The following is a 22,362-nucleotide window of genomic DNA, read 5'->3' as shown; positions in this document are numbered from 1 at the left end:
CCGACTTCGGCTCAGGTCATGATCTCATGGTTCGTGGGTTCAAGCCCCGCATCAGGCTCTGTACTGACAGCTCGGAGCCCGGAGCCTGCTTCGGATTCTGTGTCTCCCTCTCTCTCTGACCCTCCCCCGTTCATGCTCTGTCTCTCTCTGTCTCAAAAATAAATAAACATTAAAAAAAAAAAAAGATACAGCCATGTTACCGTTTTATACCCAGTATCTTTCTTGTACCTGCCTCATAGCACTTACATTTTAGCTACATTTTTTGTTAATGTGATTCAAGATCAATTTTTTTAATGTTTATTTTATTGAGGTACCTGGGTGGTTCAGTCAGTTCAGTGTCCGACTTCAGCTCAGGGCGTGATCTCACGGTTTGTGAGTTCGAGCCCCACGTCGGGCTGTCTGCTATCAGCACAGAGCCCGCTTTGGATTATCTGTCCTCCTCTCTCTGCCCCTCCTCCACTTGAGCACACACACACACACACACACGCACTCTCTCTCTCTCAAAAGTAAATAAACATTAAAAAATAAAATAATTTTTTTAAAAACAAATGTCTGTCTTATTTAATTTTGAGAGACAGAGCGCGAGTGAGTCAGGGACAGAAAGAGATGGAGAGAGAGAATCCCGAGCACGCTCCAGGCTCACTGCAGAGCCCCACGCGGGGCTCGATCCTGCTACCGTGAGATCACAACCTGAGCCGATATCAAGAATCGGATGGTTAACTAACTGAGCCACCCAGATGGCCCTCAATATTTTAAATTATACTAACCCAAGAAGTAAATACATTCTATTCTATAAATATAAATGTCTTCAGCTTGGTAGTTGTTGGTGATCATTGCTGAGTTCTTGACCCACTGGATGACTTTTAACAATGTAAAGATTTGACATCTTTACGTTACCTTGATGACAAAAAATTAGGTTACAAGTTGGAGCCCTTAATACTTGACACACTGAGATGTCTTCAGATAAAATGCTTTATAATAAAGGATTTATGTTCATAGCTACCAGGAATATGAATGCAAACATAATAGATACAGCAGAGACCACAATTCGGATGTAACTATAGAATCAGGCTTGTTATTGTATATAATATGTACTATAGAGTACTATATAACTATATGCATATAGTTAGACCTTTAACTGCCTCTAGATTCTAAAACTGAGTAAATTTCACGGTACAGTAAACACTTCATGGTATTGTAACATTTAATAACATCTGACAACCTTTCAGTAAAACCTTTGCATTCCAGTAGATCATTTGTAAGTGAATTGTTTGGAACTCAGAACAAGATTGTCCGATCGACATCATGGTTAGATTACCAGGGCAAATCAAAAAAAGCTCATTTAATCTATAATGCTACGTATGCTATACGTATGAAGTGAAAAATAACAAAACTACTGTAATTCAAACAAGGGAAAGTTTACAAAGCAAACTCATACTTTAAAAAGCTCATTATACGATCTAAGCATTTAATGCATGCTATTTAATCCTTTAATCTACCCTGTGAAGAAGGTATTCTTTCCGTTTTAGAGTTGAGGAAACTGCCATTCAGAAAGGTTAAGCAACTTCCATCAGAACACATAGCTCTTAATAATACGAGATGAAATTCCAACCCGGGCCTCTCAGACTCCAAAGCCCAGGTGTGATCCATCTTGAGCGATTAAAAGTATGTGTTGAAATGCAATCAATTTAAATAGGGATTGAACATGAGGTTATTATTTATCTTAAATCCTGATGTTTCAGCCAAAGTACGTTTAGTTGGGGCAGTTGAGTAGGAATATGAAGATATTTTTGGAGGGGTGCCTGGGTGGCATCCAACTCTTGATTACGGCTCAGGTCATGATCCCAGGGTCGTGAGATCGAGCTGTATCTGGCTCCACACTCAGTGCTTAAGTTTCTCTCCCTCTGCCCCTCACCTCTGCTTGTACACATGCTCGCTCGCTCTCTGTCTCTCTCTCTCAAAAGAAGGGGCGCCTGGGTGGCACAGTTGGTTAAGCATCCCAACTCTTGATTTCCGCTCAGATCATGATCTCATGGTTTGTGAGATCAAGACCCGCACCAGGCTCAGCACTGACGGCATGGAGCCTGCTTGAGATTCTCTTTCTTTCTCTCAAAATAAATAAATAAACTTTAAAAAAAGAACCTTAAAAAGTATTTTTGGAGACTCTGGAAGTAACATGGGACCACATTCAGGGTAGACATCAGAGACTCTTGTATGTATGCATCTCATTTCTAAGCATAATCCCCTTTCTTTCCCTTTTTTCAGTGTATGTTTATTTTGAGAAAGAGAGAGAGAGAGAGAGAGTGAGCACATGCACAAACAAGGGAGAGGCAGAGAGAGAGGGAGAGAGAGAATGGGGCTCAAATTCACTCATAAACCATGAGATCATGACCTGAGCTGAAGTCGGATGCTTAACCAACTGAGCCACCCAGGTGCCCCCCTTTTCTTTCCCTTGATATGGTGATCTCACTAGGGGTGCTTTTAATGCTTAGCAACTCTAATCAGCGCTGTTTGGGGTACTTATAAATGGAACAAAGAATGAGATATTCCTTTAGATAATTAGACGGGAATTGAACAAAAACAGAAGGCAGAAGAGAACTGAAAGAGAATGTGTGTGTGAGGGAGTGAAATGGCACAAAATAGAATTAACCAAGCTATTAGCACAGGATGAAAGAAAATTGAAGTTTGTGCTTTGCACAATCATACAGGGAAGAAAAAATTGTGGTAACGAAGGGATATTGCATACAAAAACTTCACTGGTTGGGGCGACTGGGTGGCTCTCTTGGTTAATTGATTTCGATCGGATCATGATCTCACGATTCATGAGTTCGAGCCCCGTGTCTCTGCACTGACAATATGGAGCCTGCTTGGGATTCTCTGTCTCTCTCTCTCTCTCTCTCTCTCTCTGCCCCTACCCTGCTCGTGCTCTCTCTCTCGCTGTCTCAAAACTAAGTAAATAAACATTAAAAAAACAATTTCACTGGCTACGGGAAGATCTCACTCTGCTATGACAGATCATTTGTTTTCCAGAGAGGCTGAGAGGTTGGTGGAATAGAGGGGACCCTCGTGTACCTAGCTGGTTTCCCCCCAGCCCATAAATTGGTTGTTTATCACTTATAAGGCTTCCATAGAGATAAGTAATAATCTGTCAGATGAATTTATCTGACAAAGGATTATTAAAAGTAACCATTTAAATTACTTTGGGCTGAGCTTTTTTATCGATGTTTAATTACTTTTAGTTCTGCGTTTGACACAATAATTTGTTTTCATAGTGTGCAGTTAATTGTAATGGGATCCGATCTTACGGGGACTAGTTGGAGGTTCAGATTTGTAACATTTGTTTCCACCACTGGAAGGGAGTATGTAATCTACACTGTAAGCGCATGGCTCAGTGAAAGCCCTTAAATACTCGGGTCTGTGGTTGTATTTGTCATTTCACATTCTCGAATATAAAGTGTGTATTTTGCCAAGTGAGAAATTCTGTTTCATTTAGAGTATGGCGAGTGTAGATTTAATGTAATCTCGCATTCCAAATAAAACCCTCATGACAATTTTGACTGACATATTCTAGATGGATGAAGTTGGCATCACTGAATATGTAAAAGGAGATAACCGCAAGTTTGAAATCTGGTATGCTGCCAAGGAAGAAGTTTATATTGTCCAGGTTGGTCCTTTAAGAATCGTTCTAGAAGCCATAACCCGCCACAAACAAAAATAATTTTGGTTCCGTTATAAAAGTTCTCATTCCCCTCATTTAGGTCGCTTAAATATTATTTCATATTTTTTTTTGGTGGCGTCATCAAGCATTTTTTCAGTAGCACACGTTTTCTTTAACTTGAGATGGGTCTATGGTGCCTTCTCGGGCTTTGAGTTCTTAAATGAATTTTTTGTAAGTTTGTTTATTTATTGTGAGAGAGAGAGAGAGAGAGAGCACAAGCAAGGGAGGGGCAGAGAGAAGGAGAGACAGAATCCCAAGCAGGCCCCTTGCCATCAGTGCAGATGCCCAACGTGGGGCTCGAGCTCACAAACTGTGGCACTGTGACCTGAGGCAAGGTCAAGAGTTGGACGCTTAGCCGACCGAACCACCCGGGTGGCCCCCTAGGGCTTTGAGGTTTTACAACTACAAGGATACTTATCAACCGGAGCTGACAACCAAGAACTTGGCAGGGCTTCTCTGTCCCCGTCAAGCATCTAGAGTTACAGATCTCGAATGGTTATGAGTTTTTCTTGGGCTTGGTATTCTCATTTGTGAGATACAGTGATATGACAGTTCAGATTTGGTCACTGTCTCTCAAAAATTTGCTTCAGAGTACCCTTGTCACGATGAAAAAAATAAACGTACGCTTAAAGCCCTGGCGTGATGCACTATAAGGTCCAACCTGTTTCAGGGAAGGGGAGACGAATGAGAGCATTTCAAGAGGATGTTGTCATCGTGATAAGTATTTGTATATGACTTGTGACCTGTGAATGTGCCGTTATTTGTTGAAATTGCTCAGTGGTTTTTCTTCGTTTTAGTTCTATATTAGGTGATAAGAATTCATAAAAATACATTTTCTGAGTTTGATTTACATATAAGACTTCTTGCTGTCCTTTTACAAACTTGTAAGTTATCAAGATTACAGTAGATTGTCTTCTCAGAATCAGGAGAACCTGTTTCATTTTTACCAAAATTAAACATAAAGATGTTTATATATACGTGTATATATACATATACATACATATACACATACATGTATATATAAATATAATTTTATTTAATAAATATAATTTATTGTCAAATTGGCTAACATACAGTGTGTACAGGGTGCTCTTGGTTTTGGAGGTAGATTCCCATGATTCATCACTTCCATACAACACCCAGTGCTCATCCCAACGAGTGCCCTCCTCAATGCCCATTACCAATTTCCCACCTCCCCCACCCCCCCATCTACCCTTAGTTTGTTCTCTGTATTTAAGAGTCTCTTATGGTTTGCCTCCCTCCCTCTCTGTTTGAAACTATTTTTCCCCTTTCCCTCCCCCACGGTCTTCTGTTCAGTTTCTCAGGATCCACATAAGAGCGAAAGCATATGGTATCTGTCTTTCTCTGTATGACTTATTTCACTTAGCATCACACTCTCCGGTCCCATCCACGTTGCGACAAAAGGCCATATTTCATTCTTTCTCATTGCCACGTAGTATTCCATTGTATATATAAACCACAACTTTTTTACCTATTCATCGGTTGATGGACATTTAGGCTCTTTCCATTATTTGGCCGTTGTTGAAAGTGCTGCTATACACACTGGGGTCCAAGTGCCCCTCTGCATCAGCACTCCTGGATCCCTTGGGTAAATTCTTAGCAGTGCTATTGCTGGGTCCTAGGGTAGTTCTGTTTTTAATTTTTTGAGGCACCTCCACACTGTTTTCCAGAGCGGCTGCACCAGTTTGCATTCCCACCAATAGGGCAAGAGGGTTCCCGTCAACGTTTATATTTTTAAAAGGACCCTCCTACAAAGGAAAAAATAATTTAGATTGTATTGTGCTTTTTCTCTGAGCATTATTTTTTTTTTTACCTGAGCATTATTTTTTAAGGGCAGTTTCAAAAGGGTTTTGACGATTTCATCTCATCTGATGGCTACCTACTTGCTTCGTAGAAGTTTTAAGAATCAGATAGTAGAGTTTGAATTTGGTGGTTTGGGATGTAGATCATGTGTGATATACTTAGTTACATTTGTTTTGTTGTGAAGCGTTCTTTTTCAAAGGAAACCTGTCCTCTCCTCCTCCCTTTTGAAAATCTTTAGGCTCCGAATGTCGATGTGAAAATGACATGGTTGAAAGAAATAAGAAGTATTTTGTTGAAGCAACAGGAACTTATGACAGGTAATTTCAAGCTTGCATTCTTCAGAACAAGAAGTACAGTAACAGCTCATTGACTCCTGTTTTGGGATAATTTGTACCGGGAATGGGGCTGATATTTACTTTATACTATTTATAGTGAAAGGGTTTGTTAAACTAATTAGTAGAAGACCAAGGTTCAAGGGGTTGTTTGAACTCTCTTGGTGAATGAACTTTACACTGGCAAGTGAACTCCACTGCTTGAGAAGTAACACAACAAACTAACCGTATTAACTCTAAGTCCTTCCCATGAGTGAACTCTGCCAGGGACCTCAAGCAATGTTCACATGGTGATGGTTACAGTTATAAACTTGAATTTCTTGATAAAATACTATGTAGTTCAGTCCTTTTCCATATTTCACATCCAGACCGGCCTTTTCCCCTGGTCATTTCCGGTCTGTGAAGGTTAATTCTAATGGGAATGGGGTGTGTGTGTGTGTGTGTGTGTGTGTGTGTGTGTATGTACACGTACGTGCATGCGTGTGCATGATTCATGGAAGAAGTGCGGCTTGTGAATGGTGCTCCCATAAGCTTTGTTTTCTTTCAGTTAAAAAACGAAAGCAACACAATCAGTTAACACAACAGGATCAGCTTCCTACTCAGCAGATTGATGCGTAAGTGATTATTCTTTAAGAAATTATCACTCCTGCAGTCTTCTGTTTTCTGTATGTCCACGAGACAATGTTATTATAAAGTATCTCTGAGAAAAACTACCCTCTCTTTTAGGAGTAACTCATCAAATTCCATAAATACATCATCTTCTCAGCTCTATCCTTATACGTGGAGCCTAATGATCCTTAATATTATCCTATTGTTTCTCTGGATGTTAAAAATAATATGAGAGTTTGGGCTAATTTTTTTAAATGTTGCTTTATTTTTGAAGGAGAGAGAGATTGAAAGCATGAGTGGGGGAGGAGCAGAGAGAGAGAGAGAGAGAGAGAGAGAGAAAGAGAGAGACACAGAATCTGAAGCAGGCTCCAGGCTCTGAGCTGTCAGCACGGAGCCCGACGTGGGGTTCGAACTCACGAACTGTGAGATCATGACCTGAGCCGAAGTCGGACACTTAACCGACTGAGCCACCCAGGCGCCCCAGAGTTTGGGCTAATTTTTATTTTATTTTATTCTTTCTTTCCATCTATCTATCTACCTCTTTATTGAGAGGATGTTCATCTATCTATCTACCTGTTTGTTTATTTTTTTTTTTTTAATTTTTTTTTTTTCATCGTTTTTTTATTTATTTTTGGGACAGAGAGAGACAGAGCATGAACGGGGGAGGGGCAGAGAGAGAGGGAGACACAGAATCGGAAACAGGCTCCAGGCTCCGAGCCATCAGCCCAGAGCCTGACGCGGGGCTCGAACTCACGGACCGCGAGATCGTGACCTGGCTGAAGTCGGACGCTTAACCGACTGCGCCACCCAGGCGCCCCTACCTGTTTGTTTATTGAGAGAGAGAATGTGTGTGCGCACACGAGCACAGGAGGGGAAGATGAAGAGGAAGAGAGGGAGACTCTCAAGCTGGTTCCACATCCGGCACAGAGGCCGACGCAGGGCTTGATCCCATGATCCTGAGATCATGACCCGAACCGAAATTAAGAGTGAGATGCTTAACTGACGGAGGCACGCAGACGCCCCTGGGCTAATTTTTAAACATGATTACAGATGCTTTGTCCTCAGTATATCCTGGAGGGAATAGCGTGTTGGCAAACAATGGCTGCACTCGTGGCTTTCTGTTCAAAATAGTTTTGGTCACCTTCAATCTGATTGGAGAAAGAGAGTTGTAAGAGTAACGAAGGACCGGCAGTCACTGCTGCACAGAGGAAGAGCCATGCTGAAATAGAAAGATTCCTGATGACATTATTTAAGCTCCTGGATCCATATGTGTCCAGTGTTAATCCTTAGACTTTCAGTTACAAGAGCCAATAAAGTCCTCCTTTTATGGGACTTTTTTGTTTACATTTTCCCAACTGTATTGAATTATAGTCGACAATTAAAAACGATATATATTTAAAACTTGGCTTGATATACATACACGTTGTGAAATATTAATCCCAACCATCCTTTTGTGTGTGTCATGAGAGCATTAAAGCCCACCTCTTAGCAGGGGCGCCTGGGTGGCTCAGTCGGTTAAGCATCTTGCTCTTGATTTCGGCTCAGGTCATGATCTCACGGTTCTTGAGTTCGAGCCCCGTGTTGTCAGGCTCTGTGCTGGCGGCATGGAGCCTGCTGGGGATTCTCAATCAATCTCTCTCTCTCTCTCTCAAAATAAATAAATAAACTTTAAAAAAGTTATTTAAAACAAAAGATCTACCTCTCAGCAAATTTCAATCATATAATACAGCACATGATAAGAATTTTAAACAATATACCTGTCGTGGGCCCTGAAGGGAGTACCTTTTTCCTTCTGTGTTAAAGAGAGATCCTGCTGGCTTGGATCAGCTTTTCTGATATTACTATCATTCCACGGGCTGAAATTCAGGGGGCAGTCAGCTGGGTTTGAATGATTCTTAGAGCATGTTCCTAACGCACGAGATCAGTGGGAAAATTCCATGTTTAATTTCTTGTTACTCTTAAAGCATATAAAAGCTCACTTGTTTTTACACACTTACTGTCTCAGAAGGCAACACGGATCCTTTATGGGTGCCGAGGAGACTGAATCGGAACACAGCAGCACTGTGGTGGACGTCCGGGAGACCGTCCCACTGGTTCAGGCCGAAGCGAACACAGGTATGCATAGTGGCCGTAGGAAGGTAAGACTCATGGCTGTGCACAGTGTTTCCTCCCGTTGTTAATTTGGAAAATCTTCCTGTCCGCTACCTTAGTATAGAGAAAGCAAAATTAACCCATTTTCATAAGGTCCTTTTGTTTTCCGTGTGCAAGATAACGCTGGCGGGCCCTGCAGCTTGGGTGTCAGAGCTGTGCCTGGACCAGTAGCATCAGCATCACGTGGGAACTTTTAAGGAAGACAGACTCTCTGGGTCTGCCCCAGACCTCCTTAGTCAGAAACTCTGGGAGTGAGACCCAGCCATGTGTGATTTAACACGTTCTCTATGTGGTTCTTCTTCTTTTTTTTTTTTTTAATTTTTTCTAATGTGTATTTATTTTTGAGAGAAAGGGAGACAGAGAGAGAGAGCACAAGTAGGGGAGGGGCAGAGAGAGAGGGAGACGCAGAATCGGAAGCAGGCTCTAGGCTCTGAGCTGTCAGCACAGAGCCCAATGCGGGGCTTGAACCCACAAACCGCGAGATCACGACCCGAGCCGAAGTCCGACGCTTAACCCACTGAGTACAGAGATGAATGAAACATCTCCTGGCTTCGAGCAATGCACACTTCACTCACCATAGCTTTAATGAATAGAGAAGAGTCATTTACAGCTGGAATCTTTACTTATTTTTTTTTTTGCAAATTGTGTCATTTAAGCTGATTTCAAACAAGTTGGTTAATTCAACAACTATAACCCGGGCTGTGTGCCAGGAATTGTGCAAAGCTTTGGGCATACAGTCTAAGATGCACTCAGTTGTGGGGCACCCGGGTAATTCATTCGGTTAAGCCTCTGATTCTTGATCTCAGCTCAGGTCTTGATCTCAGGGATGTGAGTTCAAGACCCACACTGGGCCCTACACTGGGTGTGAAACCTACTTTAAAAAACAAACAAACAAAAAGGTACACTCAGTTGCCATCCCTATGAAGCCAGGAGGGTAGAACGATCATTTAAGAAGCAATTACTGTGTTATAGTAGAGAAATATAATAGATTGCTGTAGAAGCACCTGGCAGGGTCACCTACACAACTCTGGGATAAACAGCATAGACTTTTCTAGAAAAATGCTTAAGAGAAATGCTTAGCAAATGTCTGATACTTGATACGTGAATAAGAAGGTCCTCAGTCCGGACGAGTTCTCTCCTAGTCGAAGAGAAACAAGTAATGACAGCCTTGTTCAACTGAAAGTCACTTCCTTCAGGTCATCTGTGCTGCGGCCCCTTGAACAGTCAGGATGAGGGCCTGGTACCGTTGCCTTCATTTGCCAGATGAGGAAACCAAGTTAGAGAAATTTGACGTGATTTTTCCAAGATAACATGAATAGTTTAGTGTGGCCAAGATGAGATTCTGTTAGTTCTCTGCCTGTGTGAGATTATTTAATCTGTTATCAATTCAATATATTTTTATTTTATTTTTTAATGTTTTTATTTATTTTATTTATTTTTTTGAGAGAGACAGTGAGAGCTGGGGAGGGGCGGAGACAGAGAGGGACAGAGGATCGGAAGCAGGCTCTGTGCTGTCAGCACAGAGCCCGATGCGGGGCTCGAACTCACAAACCACGAGATCATGACCTGAGCCTAAGTTGGATGCTTAACCAACTGAGCCACCCAGGCGCCCCTTTGATTTTTTTTTAATGTGTATTTATTTTTGAGAGAGACAGAGTGCGCTCATGAGTGGGGGAGGGGGAGAGAGAGAGAGGGAGACACAGAATCCGAAGCACGCTCCAGGCTCCGAGCTGTCGGCACAGAGCCTGACGCAGGGCTCGAACTCACGAACCGTGAGATCATGACCTGAGCCGAAGTCGGACACTTAACCAACTGCACCACCCAGGCGCCCTTGATATAGTTTATGAATTAAGCACCTCTTACACGCAGGACTCTTACGGATATACAATGTATGACCCACGGTCTTTGCCTAATAAGGAAGTAAGACAGGTCAAAGATAATAATATCATTAGGTAGGATGTTGTAAGTGCTGTTTGAGTAGGACCAATAGCAATTCCATAGAAAACAGCTTTGGAAGGGATTATATTCTCTTCTCTATAATATTCTCTATATTGAAAGGGTCAATATTCTCCGGAATGTTATTTAACTTATTAGTTTTAATAATTCTCCCACCAACTCCAACTTGCAACCATCCTAGGAAGTAACAGAAGTATATGACATTCCAGGCCCTTTCTGAAATATCAGAAATTCTAAACTAGTACAGTCTAATTGGAGGTGTTGTTATATAAAGATACTGTTCTGGGCCATTGACGGTTATAGCCTTAGTTTTACTTCACTCCCTGTGTTAGACCAGCACCATTAAGGAACTGCCCCCCCCCCCCCATGTTTTTCTTCTAGTTTGGACCCAGATGTCATCACCTGCAGAAATTTCTGAAGACCCTGAGGAGTGGTCAAGCAACTATTTCTATTCTTCTTATGATGGCCATGAAGAAGAAGAAAGGCCCCTAATGGTCAGTAATGACATATGCAAGTAAATAAATAAAGAAAAACGGTTGGGGCAGTTTTACTGATGCAATAGTGAGGCACGTGGGGGCAGTCTTCCCCCCCACGTGCCTCACGAGGGGGCAGATCCTCGAGGCCGTTAGGTATATTTCGTAGCCAAAAGATTTGAAACCAGTCTTACCATGAACATTCAGTAGTAAGCACTCCTCTCTGCCCGGAGAACAGGTTTGAGCTCCCTGTGGCACTCTTGCTGAGGTTGATGGGACATCTGGTCTGTCAATTCCGCGTCTCTGTACATGGACCAGTTTTCTCTCTCGTTGAACTTCACCCCTGTCTTCAATCGCAGCGGCGGAGATAAAATCAGAGAGCACAGGAGAGAGTCACGTCTACTTTAACGATCAGTTTCGATTCCAGATTGGAAAACCTAGGGAATAAACTTTACGCGTATGAAACTCTTTGATAACATCTGGGGAGCACATTTTTGTGGGTGGCCAAAACGCGTGTCAGTGGTGCCACATCGGCCTGAAGGAGCAAGGGAGCACCCCATAAAACTAAAAGTTTGTTTTAGAGTAAAAGTAACTTCTAGAAGAAATAGTGTGTGCTGTGGTTAGGATCCGAGCCGATTATTAGGAGAGGGGCAGTTAGGACTGTTTAGGGTTCTGTCTACAGTTTTCCGAGGTCAGCAGCTTGGAGGGTGGGAACACTCCTGTGGAGCGGACCTCTCCTCGGTGCCCTTCAGAGCAGCAAATGCAGTTGGGCCGTTCTCATGTTGGGCTAAGGGAGTTAGTGGTGTGGATAGTCACAGAGCTGCGTAGCGCCGACCCTGGAATGCTTTCTTTAAGAAGGTAACAGAATTAGGGGTGCCTGGGTGGCCCAGTTGACTAGGCATCTGGCTTCAGCCCAGCTCATGATCTCGTTCGTGGGTCCGGGCCCCGCATCGGGCTCTCTCCTGTCAGTGCAGAGCCCGCTTCAGATCCTCTGTCTCCTTCTCTGTCTCCCCTGTGTTTCCTCACTCTCTCTCTCAAAAATAAATCAAACCTTCAAAAAAAAGCAACAGTAGTCTTTCTCTGAATGAAACAGTGGCCGTAATACATATTTGGACGGGAGTTTTCTTAATTAAATACTATCTGAGGACGGGAGAGAGAGTTCAGATGTGAGCAAAAATTCAGAGGAAGCCAGTTCGGGTTTAGATGTTTTCTGCAGATGCTCTGTGAAGGGCTCGTCAGGAGCTATCAAGGTGCTGAGTAAGCGTTTTCCCAGCCACGGTGGCAGAAAACGAAGCGTGTAGGCAGCGTGACTTTCATCACGGGATGGGGATGGAGAAGACCCTGTAAGCTCTGTCTCCTCGCCGTTATTCCCTGAGTTGCGCTGCTAAGGAGAACATACGAGAGAGCAAAAAGTAAAATGGATTGCAATGAGCCGCTCTGTTAGGCTGATGAAAAGTACTGCTCAAAAGATGTTTGGCCCGAGTGATGTGGATATTGTTTTCACGTTAATTCCTTGGCATGTGCAAAGAATCGATACCACGTAACTCTTTCATTTAAAAGATTTTTAGTTACGGTACTCGTTTTAAATGCCCGTCTTCAATGGGTGAGCTGCTGTGCTGGAAAATTCCTCATCTCAGGGCACCTTTGGACTTGGGGCGCCTGGTAGGCTCCGACGGTGGAGCACGCGACTCTTGATCTTGGGGTTGTGAGTTCAAGCTCCGCACTGGGTGTAGAGATTACTTGAAAATAAATTCTTTTTTTTCTTTGTAAGTTTATTTATTTATGTATTTATTTTGAGAGAGCAAGCACGAGCCGAGGGAGGAGCAGAGAGAGAGAGGAGAGACAGAACCCCAAGCAGGCTCTGCGCTGACGTGAGGCTCGATGCCACGAACCACGAGATCATGACCTGAGCTGAAATCGAGAGTCGGGCGCTTAACCACCTGAGCCACCCGGGCACCCCGAGATTACTTAAAAATAAAATCTTTAAAAAAAGAATACTTCTGGACTTGAAAATTATTTCGTCTCTCTCTACGTTGTAGCAAAGTGCAATCAGTGGGCCTTAGATAATTTATTTAGCTTCGTAATGAATCAAGCTCACATGATAGCTGTCAAAAGATTAAGGCCAAGTAAAGCACAGCAGTATGGTTTAATGTGCTTTTATTGGACCCAGAATGTCTGTGTTCATTACTTTTACCTGTGCAAAATGATACAAATCCCAGAAATCCTTTTGAGGGTGTTAGTCTTTGCTTAGGGCTGCTGCCTTTTGTGTGTGTCTAGATAAATTTTCCATGGGAGCAGCTTACAAGTAACCGTATTGAAAAATTAGTTTCACACTGGGTTTTTTTCTGGGTTTATGCTTTTTTTTTTTTTTTTTTTTAAAGTTTATTTATTTTGAGAGAGAGGCGGGGGGAAGGGCAGAGAAAGAGGAACAGAGAGAATCCCAAGCAGGCTCTGGGCTCACAGCACAGAGCCCGATGCGGGGCCTGAACTCACGGAACTGTGACATCACGACGTGAGCCGAAATCAAGAGTCAGACGCCTAACCGACGGAGCCACCCAGGTGCCCCGTGGGTTTGTGCTTATAATTCATAAAAGTTAAAGTCATCGTGCTCTGTTATCTTCTGTGTAGTTCATGCTCTACTTCTCTTTTTTGCAAATAAAAATGAATTCTTCAGGCTCCATAAGCCCATGTTCTGCTTTTTCTTCCCCCATCACAAACGGTTCCGTGTTTGCTCATCCCCGCTGGGCTGCTGTAGCCACCACTATTCCCACTGAAGGGTGAATTCTTTATGTCATAGAGCATGCAGTTACCCAGGCCGTTTTATAGTCAAGTTTGTAATGTGATCTTTCAAAACAACCTTATAGTCTCCAGGCAATTACAAAGCCCTAGCAGATGGCAGGAAGAGAGGCCCAGAAGACCTCCTGATCAGAAATGGAGATGTCTTTCGGTTTCTCCATGAAGATGCCGAAGGTCAATGGTGAGTGGGTTCTCAGTGCTTATGATGACCTTTGCCGGGGGCACACGCATATCTAATCAAATGTTCTGCTTTACTTGTATCTTTGTTATACAGTCCCAAGAAGCAGAAATATCACATTTCTTATCAGTATCTCATTTTCATTGCTTCAGCTATGCCTCTATAGCTCACTGAAAGGAATGTTAACCTTTGGTGAGTGAAACATGCTTTGAAAGAATGAAATGCTATGAGTCTGCATGCTCTTTTGTGGTTTACCCTTGGCTCAGACATTTCAACTGAGAGACCTGGCTTTGTAATGGCTACAGATCCCACTACATTTGGTCGTTGAAGTCACTCATTGACTCATCTCATTTTTAATGAATGCCTACCAGTGTGTGCCAGGAACCATGCTTTGCTACTTTACGACACAGTCACCTTCTCTTTGTCAATTCACATATTGACTTTTTAGTCCTACCATTCTACTCTAATGCATTTGACTTCACTTAGCACCGATTGCCAAGATGGTTCTGCCGAATATACTGTGTAATTATAGAGAGTCCAAAGCAGGAAGGAAATCTTGTTTGGGAGAGGACTGAGTGAACGAAACTTCCATAAATCTTTTGGAACTTTGCTGTGAAATGATTGTTGTCTTCACTGTGCCCATGACGTTAGCTGAAAGGCTACATGGAGTGTGTACTTTGACTCTAAAGGTGGACGAGTACAGGCCAGGGTGAAAAGTAATGACGGATCATTAAAGTAATCAGCATTTTTGCTAGTAACCTAAGTCCCTTGTAGGTCACTCAAAGGACTCAAGGACAGTGTCATGAAGGTCATTGGATTACATGTGTTTTTTGTTGTTGTCGTTACCGTATATTACCACTGTTGGCTACTAATTCATTTATCATTCAGGTTGGTGAAAAATCTAAACAGAAGAAAAGAAGGCCTGATTCCCGGGAATACTTCGCAGATTCTAATTGGTGACTATGGGTTTCGGAATGCCAAAGTTACAGGTATAATATGAACAGACTGTATACTGTTTGTTTAAAGGCTAACAGTTTTAAAGCTCCACCAAGGATGCAGTCGACATAGGCAAGAACTTCTCTGCACTTAGAAATAGGGCTGCAAGCATATTATGTTGGCTAGGATTTTTTTTTTTTTTCCTTTCGCAGCGTTAAAATAACGAAGAAAGATTTTTAAAACATGTTACACTTTTCCCTGCGAGGTTGACTGGTATGGAAGAGAGTCTCAGATACCAAGGTGTCTTGTAAGAGATCCTTCAGAACTAAATACTGATGATGTGCTTTTAAAGTACCAGCCTTATACTGTCCAAGAACGCTTTACCAGTGTGTTTCACTCAGTTCTGAGTACGTTGTTTCCTTACGTTAGCTTTCAGCCACATACACACACACACACTCGTGTCTGTGTCCAAGACGTCATATATGAAGGTAGCATCAAGTAATGAGTGCTGACCTAATATCCCCTTCTATTAACCCTACACTTAATACATAAAATTTCTGCATTTGAAAATAAACCAGTATTCTTTTACATTTTCCCCCTAAGTAATACTGAGCTATCTATCGAAAGGTATCACCAAAAAAACCCCATGAAAACACAGACTTTTTGTGAACATTCTTATCATATGCACATATTTCCTTTGAATTCCTAGGTTTGGACTTGTATTAGAATTCTGTATTGGCTCAATTAGAAGAGCATGCGACTCTTGAGCTCAAGGTTGTGAGTTCAAGCCCCACGTTGGGTATAGAGATTAGATGGTATAGAGATTAAATGGAATAGAGGTTGGGTATAGAGATTAAATAAATAAAGGTCACTTCTTGTTTGCTTTTTTAGGTACCCTAAATCTGGGTCACCTTTTAGAGTTTTTCCTCACCGGTTGTTGAATTATTTAGATAATTATTGAATGATTTACATAATTAGTAATCAGAAGAGTCTGGCATATCTGAACTAGTTGACATTTATTTAAAACCTGCACCCAACGACTGTAGAATACACCATTATTTTTAAGTGTACATGGAACATTCACCAAGATAGATCATATGCTGGGTCATTAAAATAAGTCCCAGTAAATTTCAAAAGACTGTAATCATATAAAGTCTTAAAAAGCATTAGAAATGGATGTCCGTGGATCTCTGGGTGGTAAGCAACGCACCTCCAAAGAACACGTGGGACAAAAAAGAAAGCACGAGAGAAATTGGAACTATTTCAAATTGGATGTTCAGATACTTGTGTTACAAACTTAAAAATCACCGCAATTCACCATGTGAACGTAACAGAGGGGGAAATTATGTCATCCTTTAAATAGCTGACAAGAGTCCATATTCATCCGTGATAAAAACTCTCACCAGACGAATAAAGGGAATTTCCTCAATCTGATCATGTACGCTCATGAAGAACCACAACTAACATCATACTTAATGGTGAAATATTGGAAGCCTTCGCCCTGAGATTGGGAACAAGCCAAGGATATTCACTCTCACCATTTCTATTATAGCCATTTTCATAACTCAAGATAAAGAGAGAACAAAATGAAGGGAAGAGGCAGCACCGTCATGCCGAGCAGATCACGTATTTGTACAAAACCATAAGGAACCTCTACACAAAAAGACCCTAGTAGAAGTAATAACATTTTATAAGGCCATAGTGTACAAAATCATTATACAAAATAAACTGTAATTCTCGATCCTAGCCACAGAGAATTGAAAAAACTGATTTCAAAAAACAATACCATTTACATTAGTCATATAAAATGTAAAATAAATAGGGATAAATCTAACAACAGATGTCTAAGCCTTCTATACTGACAACCACGAATCACTGCTGAGATATATATAAGAGAACTTAATAAGGGGGAGGGAGAGACACCATGTTTAAGGATTGGAAATCACAGTGTTGTTAAGAAATCCATTGTCCCCTGGGGCACCTGCATGGCTCAATCAGTTAAGTGTCCAACTCTTAGTTTTGGCTCAGGTCACGATCTTACAGTTCATGAGTTCAAGCCCTCATTGGGGCTCTGACAGTGCAGAGCCTACTTGGGATTCTCTCCCTCTCCCTCTCCCTCTCCCTCTCCCTCTCCCTCTCTCTCCCTCCCTCCCTCTCTCCCTCCCTCTCTCCCTCTCCCTCTCTCTCTCCCTCTCTCTCTCTCTCTGTCCCTATTCTACTTTTGCTTTCTCACTCTGTCAAAATAAACTTTAAAAAAATCCATCGTCACCCAATTGACCTATAGAGTTCACGCACTCAAAATCTGAGTATTAAAAAAATGCAGGTTTATTCTAAAATGCATATGGATGGGTGCCTGGGTGGCTCGGTCAGTTAAGCGTCTGATTCTTGATTTTGTCTCAGGTCATGATGTCATGGTCGAAGATCAAGCCCTGCATCAGGCTCCACACTGAGCGTGGAGACTGGTTAAGATTCATTTTCTCTCTCTCTCCCTCCCCCCCGCCTCTCTCCCCCACTCATGTTCTCTCTCTTTCAAATAAAAAAAAAAAATGCATATGGAAAGGCAAAAAATCCAGAACAAAAGAATCTCAAAAATCTGGAGGACTTACATATCTGATTTCAGGACTTACTATAAGGTTATAGTAACAAATGCGATGTGGTATTGATGTAAGTGTAGAAAGATACAGAGATTTCTAACATGGATCCACATGCACATAATCGAAAAATGTTCAATCAAGGTACCGAGCCAGCCGGATGGGGAAAGGCAGGTTGTTTTAACAAGTGGTGCTTGAGCAACTGGGTATCCGTATCGGAGAAGAAATGAACCTTCGTCCATACATCTCATACCGTATACAAAAAGCGGTTTGAGTTGGATCATAGACCTGAACATAAAACCCAGAGTAAAAGCTTCTGAAATCTGAAAGCACAGGACAATATCTTCATAACTGCAAGTAGTTAACCGTTTCTTTCTTTCTTGCATTATACGAGGCAGAAGAAGCACTAACTATAAACGAAGAGTATCAAACAGAAACCTTGCACATGCTGAATTGAAAGTTGCACATACAACTTTAAAAATTTGTATCTGTTAGATAAAATCTAAGATACTAAAAGCCAACACTTTCAGAAGCCAGATAGTTGTACCGAATCACATGTCCCTCCAGATTTCACTGATTCCATCTGCTACATTGAAAAGTTTGAAAATCAACATGGCCAGCTTTCTGCTAACTGCTTTATGCTTATTTAAATGATTGACGACAGGGGCGCCTGGGTCACTCAGTCGGTTAAGCGTCCGACTCTTGATTTCGGCTCAGGTCACGATCTCCCAGTTCATGAGATTGAGCCTGCTTAGGATTCTCTCTCCCTCTCCCCACCTCTCAAAACAATAAAATAAATGATTCATGAGAGAAGAAATACAGGAGTCCCTGAAAGTACATGCTAGAGAAGCTGTTGAAAGTAACGTATATAAATCATTTTTTATGAAGCAGTTCAAAAACCAATAAAGCCATGTGTGTATTGGAAAATAATGGTGTTTCTTGTGCTCCGGTCTCCAAGATTCAAAACTGAAAACACCAAGTATGTTCATCTAGCTTCCATATATATAATACAGGAAGACTTGGTAGGTTTTCCATCACTTGTATCATCATTTTAAATGTAGAGCCAGATTGTCCTCATACTTAATTCGGGACAAAGTTAATTACATTACATTTCAGCTAACTGAACTGTGGGACATGTAAAATTACATATTCGTTTAGCTTTAATTTGAAGTGATTCCATTACTGTAACCAATCACCGTAGATTCAGTGTGTGTCACTACCCTTTGGAAAGCACGTGGCCGAACAGCTTACACTGGCTTTGGGCCAGTGCTTGTTTTCCAGACGGCAAAGGGCTTACTCTATGTTTGTTAACGTGTACACTTTAGTTGGCAAAAACCGCATTATCTTTTCTAGTTCTTTTAATTGTCTACCATAAGTATAGTTTTCCAATAGCCTTTTCTTTGTTTCATGCCATCGGGAGGGTAGAAATGTAATGTATTGATAGATCACCAGCACTTAAAGCATTTACTGCTCTCAACGTGGTGTGCTACTGGATCAAGGCTCTAGGTCCCCTTGGTCCCTATTCTCTAGAAAGTTCTGACTTCACACCTTTTGAGAGCATGCATGCCTTTCCCATCACGTGCATTTATGACTTAAGTCCTTTGACACATTGATACTCATTGGTAGATTTTTGTTGAATGCTATAATATCAAGTGGTCTGGATTGAGATCTACCCTCATTACACTGCATGGAGCAAAATAGTGTATTGTGGCCTACAAAAATTGAATCTGTGCCAGTTAGTGGGTTAGGAAATTACAGTTGACCACACAGGCAACTGTCGGCAGCACTTAGGTTTAAAGATAGATACGAGGCTATCTTATTTGGAATCTGGCAAATACAGGGTAAACACCTCTTTGATATTTACGTGCTTAACATGTTTCCCGTTATCTATATGCACACAAGCATAGCTCATATAATATTTATGAAATCCAGTTGTAGGAGGTGTGAATTCTGTTTATTTTGCTGCCAGTAAAGTTATGCCATTCATAAACTAGATGGCTTCAAGAAATAATCTTGTACCAGAATAACACCTTTCATAGTGAAATAAGCAAGAGACATCACCTTTGGATTTAGGATGCACCTTTTGAATCCTCACGTTGATTGTTCTTCATTATTTTGTAGCCGCTGCTCTGAGTAACACAAGGAAACTAAGTTCCCCTTGAAAGAAAGGAGAATGAATAGACGTTTCGAAATAAGATTTCCTCTGGAGGTGTGAACTAGATTATATTTCTTAAAAGCGTTACAGATACATAGCACAAGAGTCAGGATGATCTGTGCTGCCCGTGACATTCACAGAATTTCCTCAGGACTGAGAAGGACTTCGTCATTCGCAGTTTGTCTCATTCTTGCAAGAACCATCTTCACACCTTCCGCCCCCCCCCCGTCCCCCCCTCAGGTGACAAGTGCAGGTAACTTCGCTTCCAAGTAGGGTTTTCCACGACAAGCATTCGGACTCCATCTAAAACCCAGAGATCAGTCACTCGGAACATTTCCAGGCAAAACGCTTTCCCTGTAATGTTCGGGGTAACCTTTCAGTAACAAAACAAAACGAAATTCCAAAGAGAGAAGAGAGATAACCAGAGAGTTTAAACCCCTTTGTGGGCTGATGGTTTTCTTTCATTATTTACTTCTGTTATCTGTGGGACTCTAACGTACCAAAGGGATGTGTTCTGAAGGACCTCTTTTGCACTTTGACTGGTATTAGGGTTGACAGAGCTGTCTTACGGCTCTGGAAAGATCCAAAGCCAAAAATCCTGTAGTTAGGATGTGTTGAAGTTTACATTTTACGCATTGAAACTTGGATACACGTGTCACGGCTTTAAGTGAAAGACTCCTATTTGCACAAGAGGTGTTCCTGTTACAAAGCTCTACGTTTCCAGTGTCTTCACTTGCTTTTGCGTTTTGTGGAAAAAGCAGTTCTGGTAAAGGTGTTCTTAAGTTATATTGTGTCTCTTCCTAGGTTTTTTTTTTGTTTGTTTTGTTTTTGTTTTTGTTTTTGTTTTTTTTTTGGTGATCCGTGTAGAGATGTCTTTCTTCTAAATATGTAAAAAGCGTGACCACTTGCTTTAAAGCCCAGGGCCAGCTTTTGCATGCGGTGTTGAATTTATGCTTGGAGTATTTTCTTTTATGGACCACTGAAGACAATGGTTTGAAATTGCTGCCTTTTGAATCACGGGCTGTGAGTTTTCCTGTCAAGTTGGCACACTAGGCGCATGGTTTTTGATTATGGTTTTATGAGAAACACCACGATAACTATATTAGACATAAATGTATCTTTTAAGTAGGTTTATGTGTCATGTTAAGATCATAGTTAATGCCAGTGGTATCATTTGATGTAACAGTTTGTATGACAAACCGATTGTACTTTATTCAAAGGTACCTGCAAATTATAAGTCTTCGAATGTCCATTTTGCCGAATTTATGATGATTGATTTATAACTCGCTCATGAAAATGTCCATAAATGTGATGTTTCGCTTAATGCTTCTACGACAATAACAACAACAAAATGAGACTAAAGTACGTTTCTCTTGAGTGCTGACCCTGTGGTTAGAAGACACAGCTAGGAGATAAAATTTTTGATTGATGATGCCCCTCTGCACAAAACGTCTTCATTTTTATGGTATTAAACTAGAGATTTTAATCCTTTAAGACGATACTGAGTTCTGTAGTTTCAAACATCCAGTTATAGTCTTTTAATGTCTTAATCACTGTACAACGAATGCTACATTTGTATACGTATTTGTACATGGAAATGCACTGTATTAATTTTATTGGGCTATAAATGTGTGTTACTATAAAACATAGCAGCAATTTCCCTTTAAGTCTTCAAAATTTAATTACATTGTAAATGTACTTACAATGTAAATGTACTTGTGTTAATTCCACATTAAAAATATTCAACCTTAAATTTAGTCGTGTATTTTTTTCAGTTTAGTACAGTATCAATTATATGTTGAACCCTCCTTTCCTCTCCTTTATTAGCGACACCCGAAAGATACCAGAGGTATTTTGAGTTAAATGTTGACCTTCAGGTTCGTCATAATGCGGTAATAAATAAAACAGTGAGAATTAGCCTCATGGTAGCCAGATACAATAGAACAGAGAAGAGAAACCAGAAACAAAGTCTTACACATATGGAATTTGCTGTGTTATTGGATGTAGCATGGCATGTGGGGAAATTGGGGACTGTTTAATAAACGATGCTAAGAAAATTGGGAAAAATAGATGTTTACCTTGAGCCTTGCTTCATAATTCCCTGAGAGACAGAGACGGAGAGATCTGACTAGAACTAGGATAAAATGTTGGGTTCAAAAAGTTTCTTCATCCAGGGGCGCCTGGCTGGCTCAGTCAGAAGAGCGTGTGACTCTTGATCTCGGAATCGTGAGTTCAAGCCCCATGTTGGGTGTAGAGATTACTTAAATAAAGAAAAACTGACTTGTTTTTTCTAGGGCTCCTGGGTGGCTCAGTCGGTTAAGTGTCTGACTCTTGATTTCGGCTCGGGTCGTGGTCTCACGGTTCATGAGTTCGAGCCCCACATTGGGCTCTGTGCTGATGGTGTGGAGCCTGTTTGGGATTCTCTCTGTCTCCCCCCTCTCTCTGCCCCTCTCCCACTTGCAATGTGTCACTCTCTCAAACTAAATAAACTTAAAGACAGTTTCTTCCCCCAAGATAGCTGTAAATGAGGTTCCAGGGGTTAGATGGATAGCCACATTGGTGAGTGGATATTTCTACACTCTGAAAAAAATCTGCTTCCATATCATGGAGCCCAAGGAAACCCGGAAAACAGCTAGATCTCTG

General features: G+C 41.5%; 1 protein-coding gene across 4 annotated transcripts in view; it reads left to right on the top strand.

Moving 5' to 3' along the window:
• MCF2 (MCF.2 cell line derived transforming sequence) overlaps positions 1-21,472 on the top strand; it is a 110,981-nt gene extending 89,509 nt beyond the window's left edge. For 3 of the 4 annotated variants that reach the window (XM_058712921.1, XM_058712919.1, XM_058712923.1), the window contains 8 exons: positions 3,572-3,664; positions 5,781-5,859; positions 6,422-6,488; positions 8,489-8,598; positions 10,972-11,084; positions 13,928-14,040; positions 14,926-15,026; positions 19,686-21,472. In XM_058712921.1, the coding sequence (XP_058568904.1) occupies positions 3,572-3,664; positions 5,781-5,859; positions 6,422-6,488; positions 8,489-8,598; positions 10,972-11,084; positions 13,928-14,040; positions 14,926-15,026; positions 19,686-19,726 (717 nt within the window). In that variant the 3' untranslated portion in view covers positions 19,727-21,472. Of the gene's footprint in view, positions 1-3,571; positions 3,665-5,780; positions 5,860-6,421; positions 6,489-8,488; positions 8,599-10,971; positions 11,085-12,863; positions 13,061-13,927; positions 14,041-14,925; positions 15,027-19,685 lie in introns of those variants that run through there. The other variant, XM_058712922.1, reaches the window with a different exon arrangement.
• The last annotated feature ends 890 nt before the right edge of the window (positions 21,473-22,362 follow it).

The sequence above is a fragment of the Neofelis nebulosa genome, chromosome X (assembly GCF_028018385.1).
Source record: "Neofelis nebulosa isolate mNeoNeb1 chromosome X, mNeoNeb1.pri, whole genome shotgun sequence".
NCBI classification, from domain to species: domain Eukaryota; kingdom Metazoa; phylum Chordata; class Mammalia; order Carnivora; family Felidae; genus Neofelis; species Neofelis nebulosa.
The sequence above is the reverse complement of the archived record's forward strand: the minus strand, read 5'-3'. Positions and strand labels throughout refer to the sequence as shown.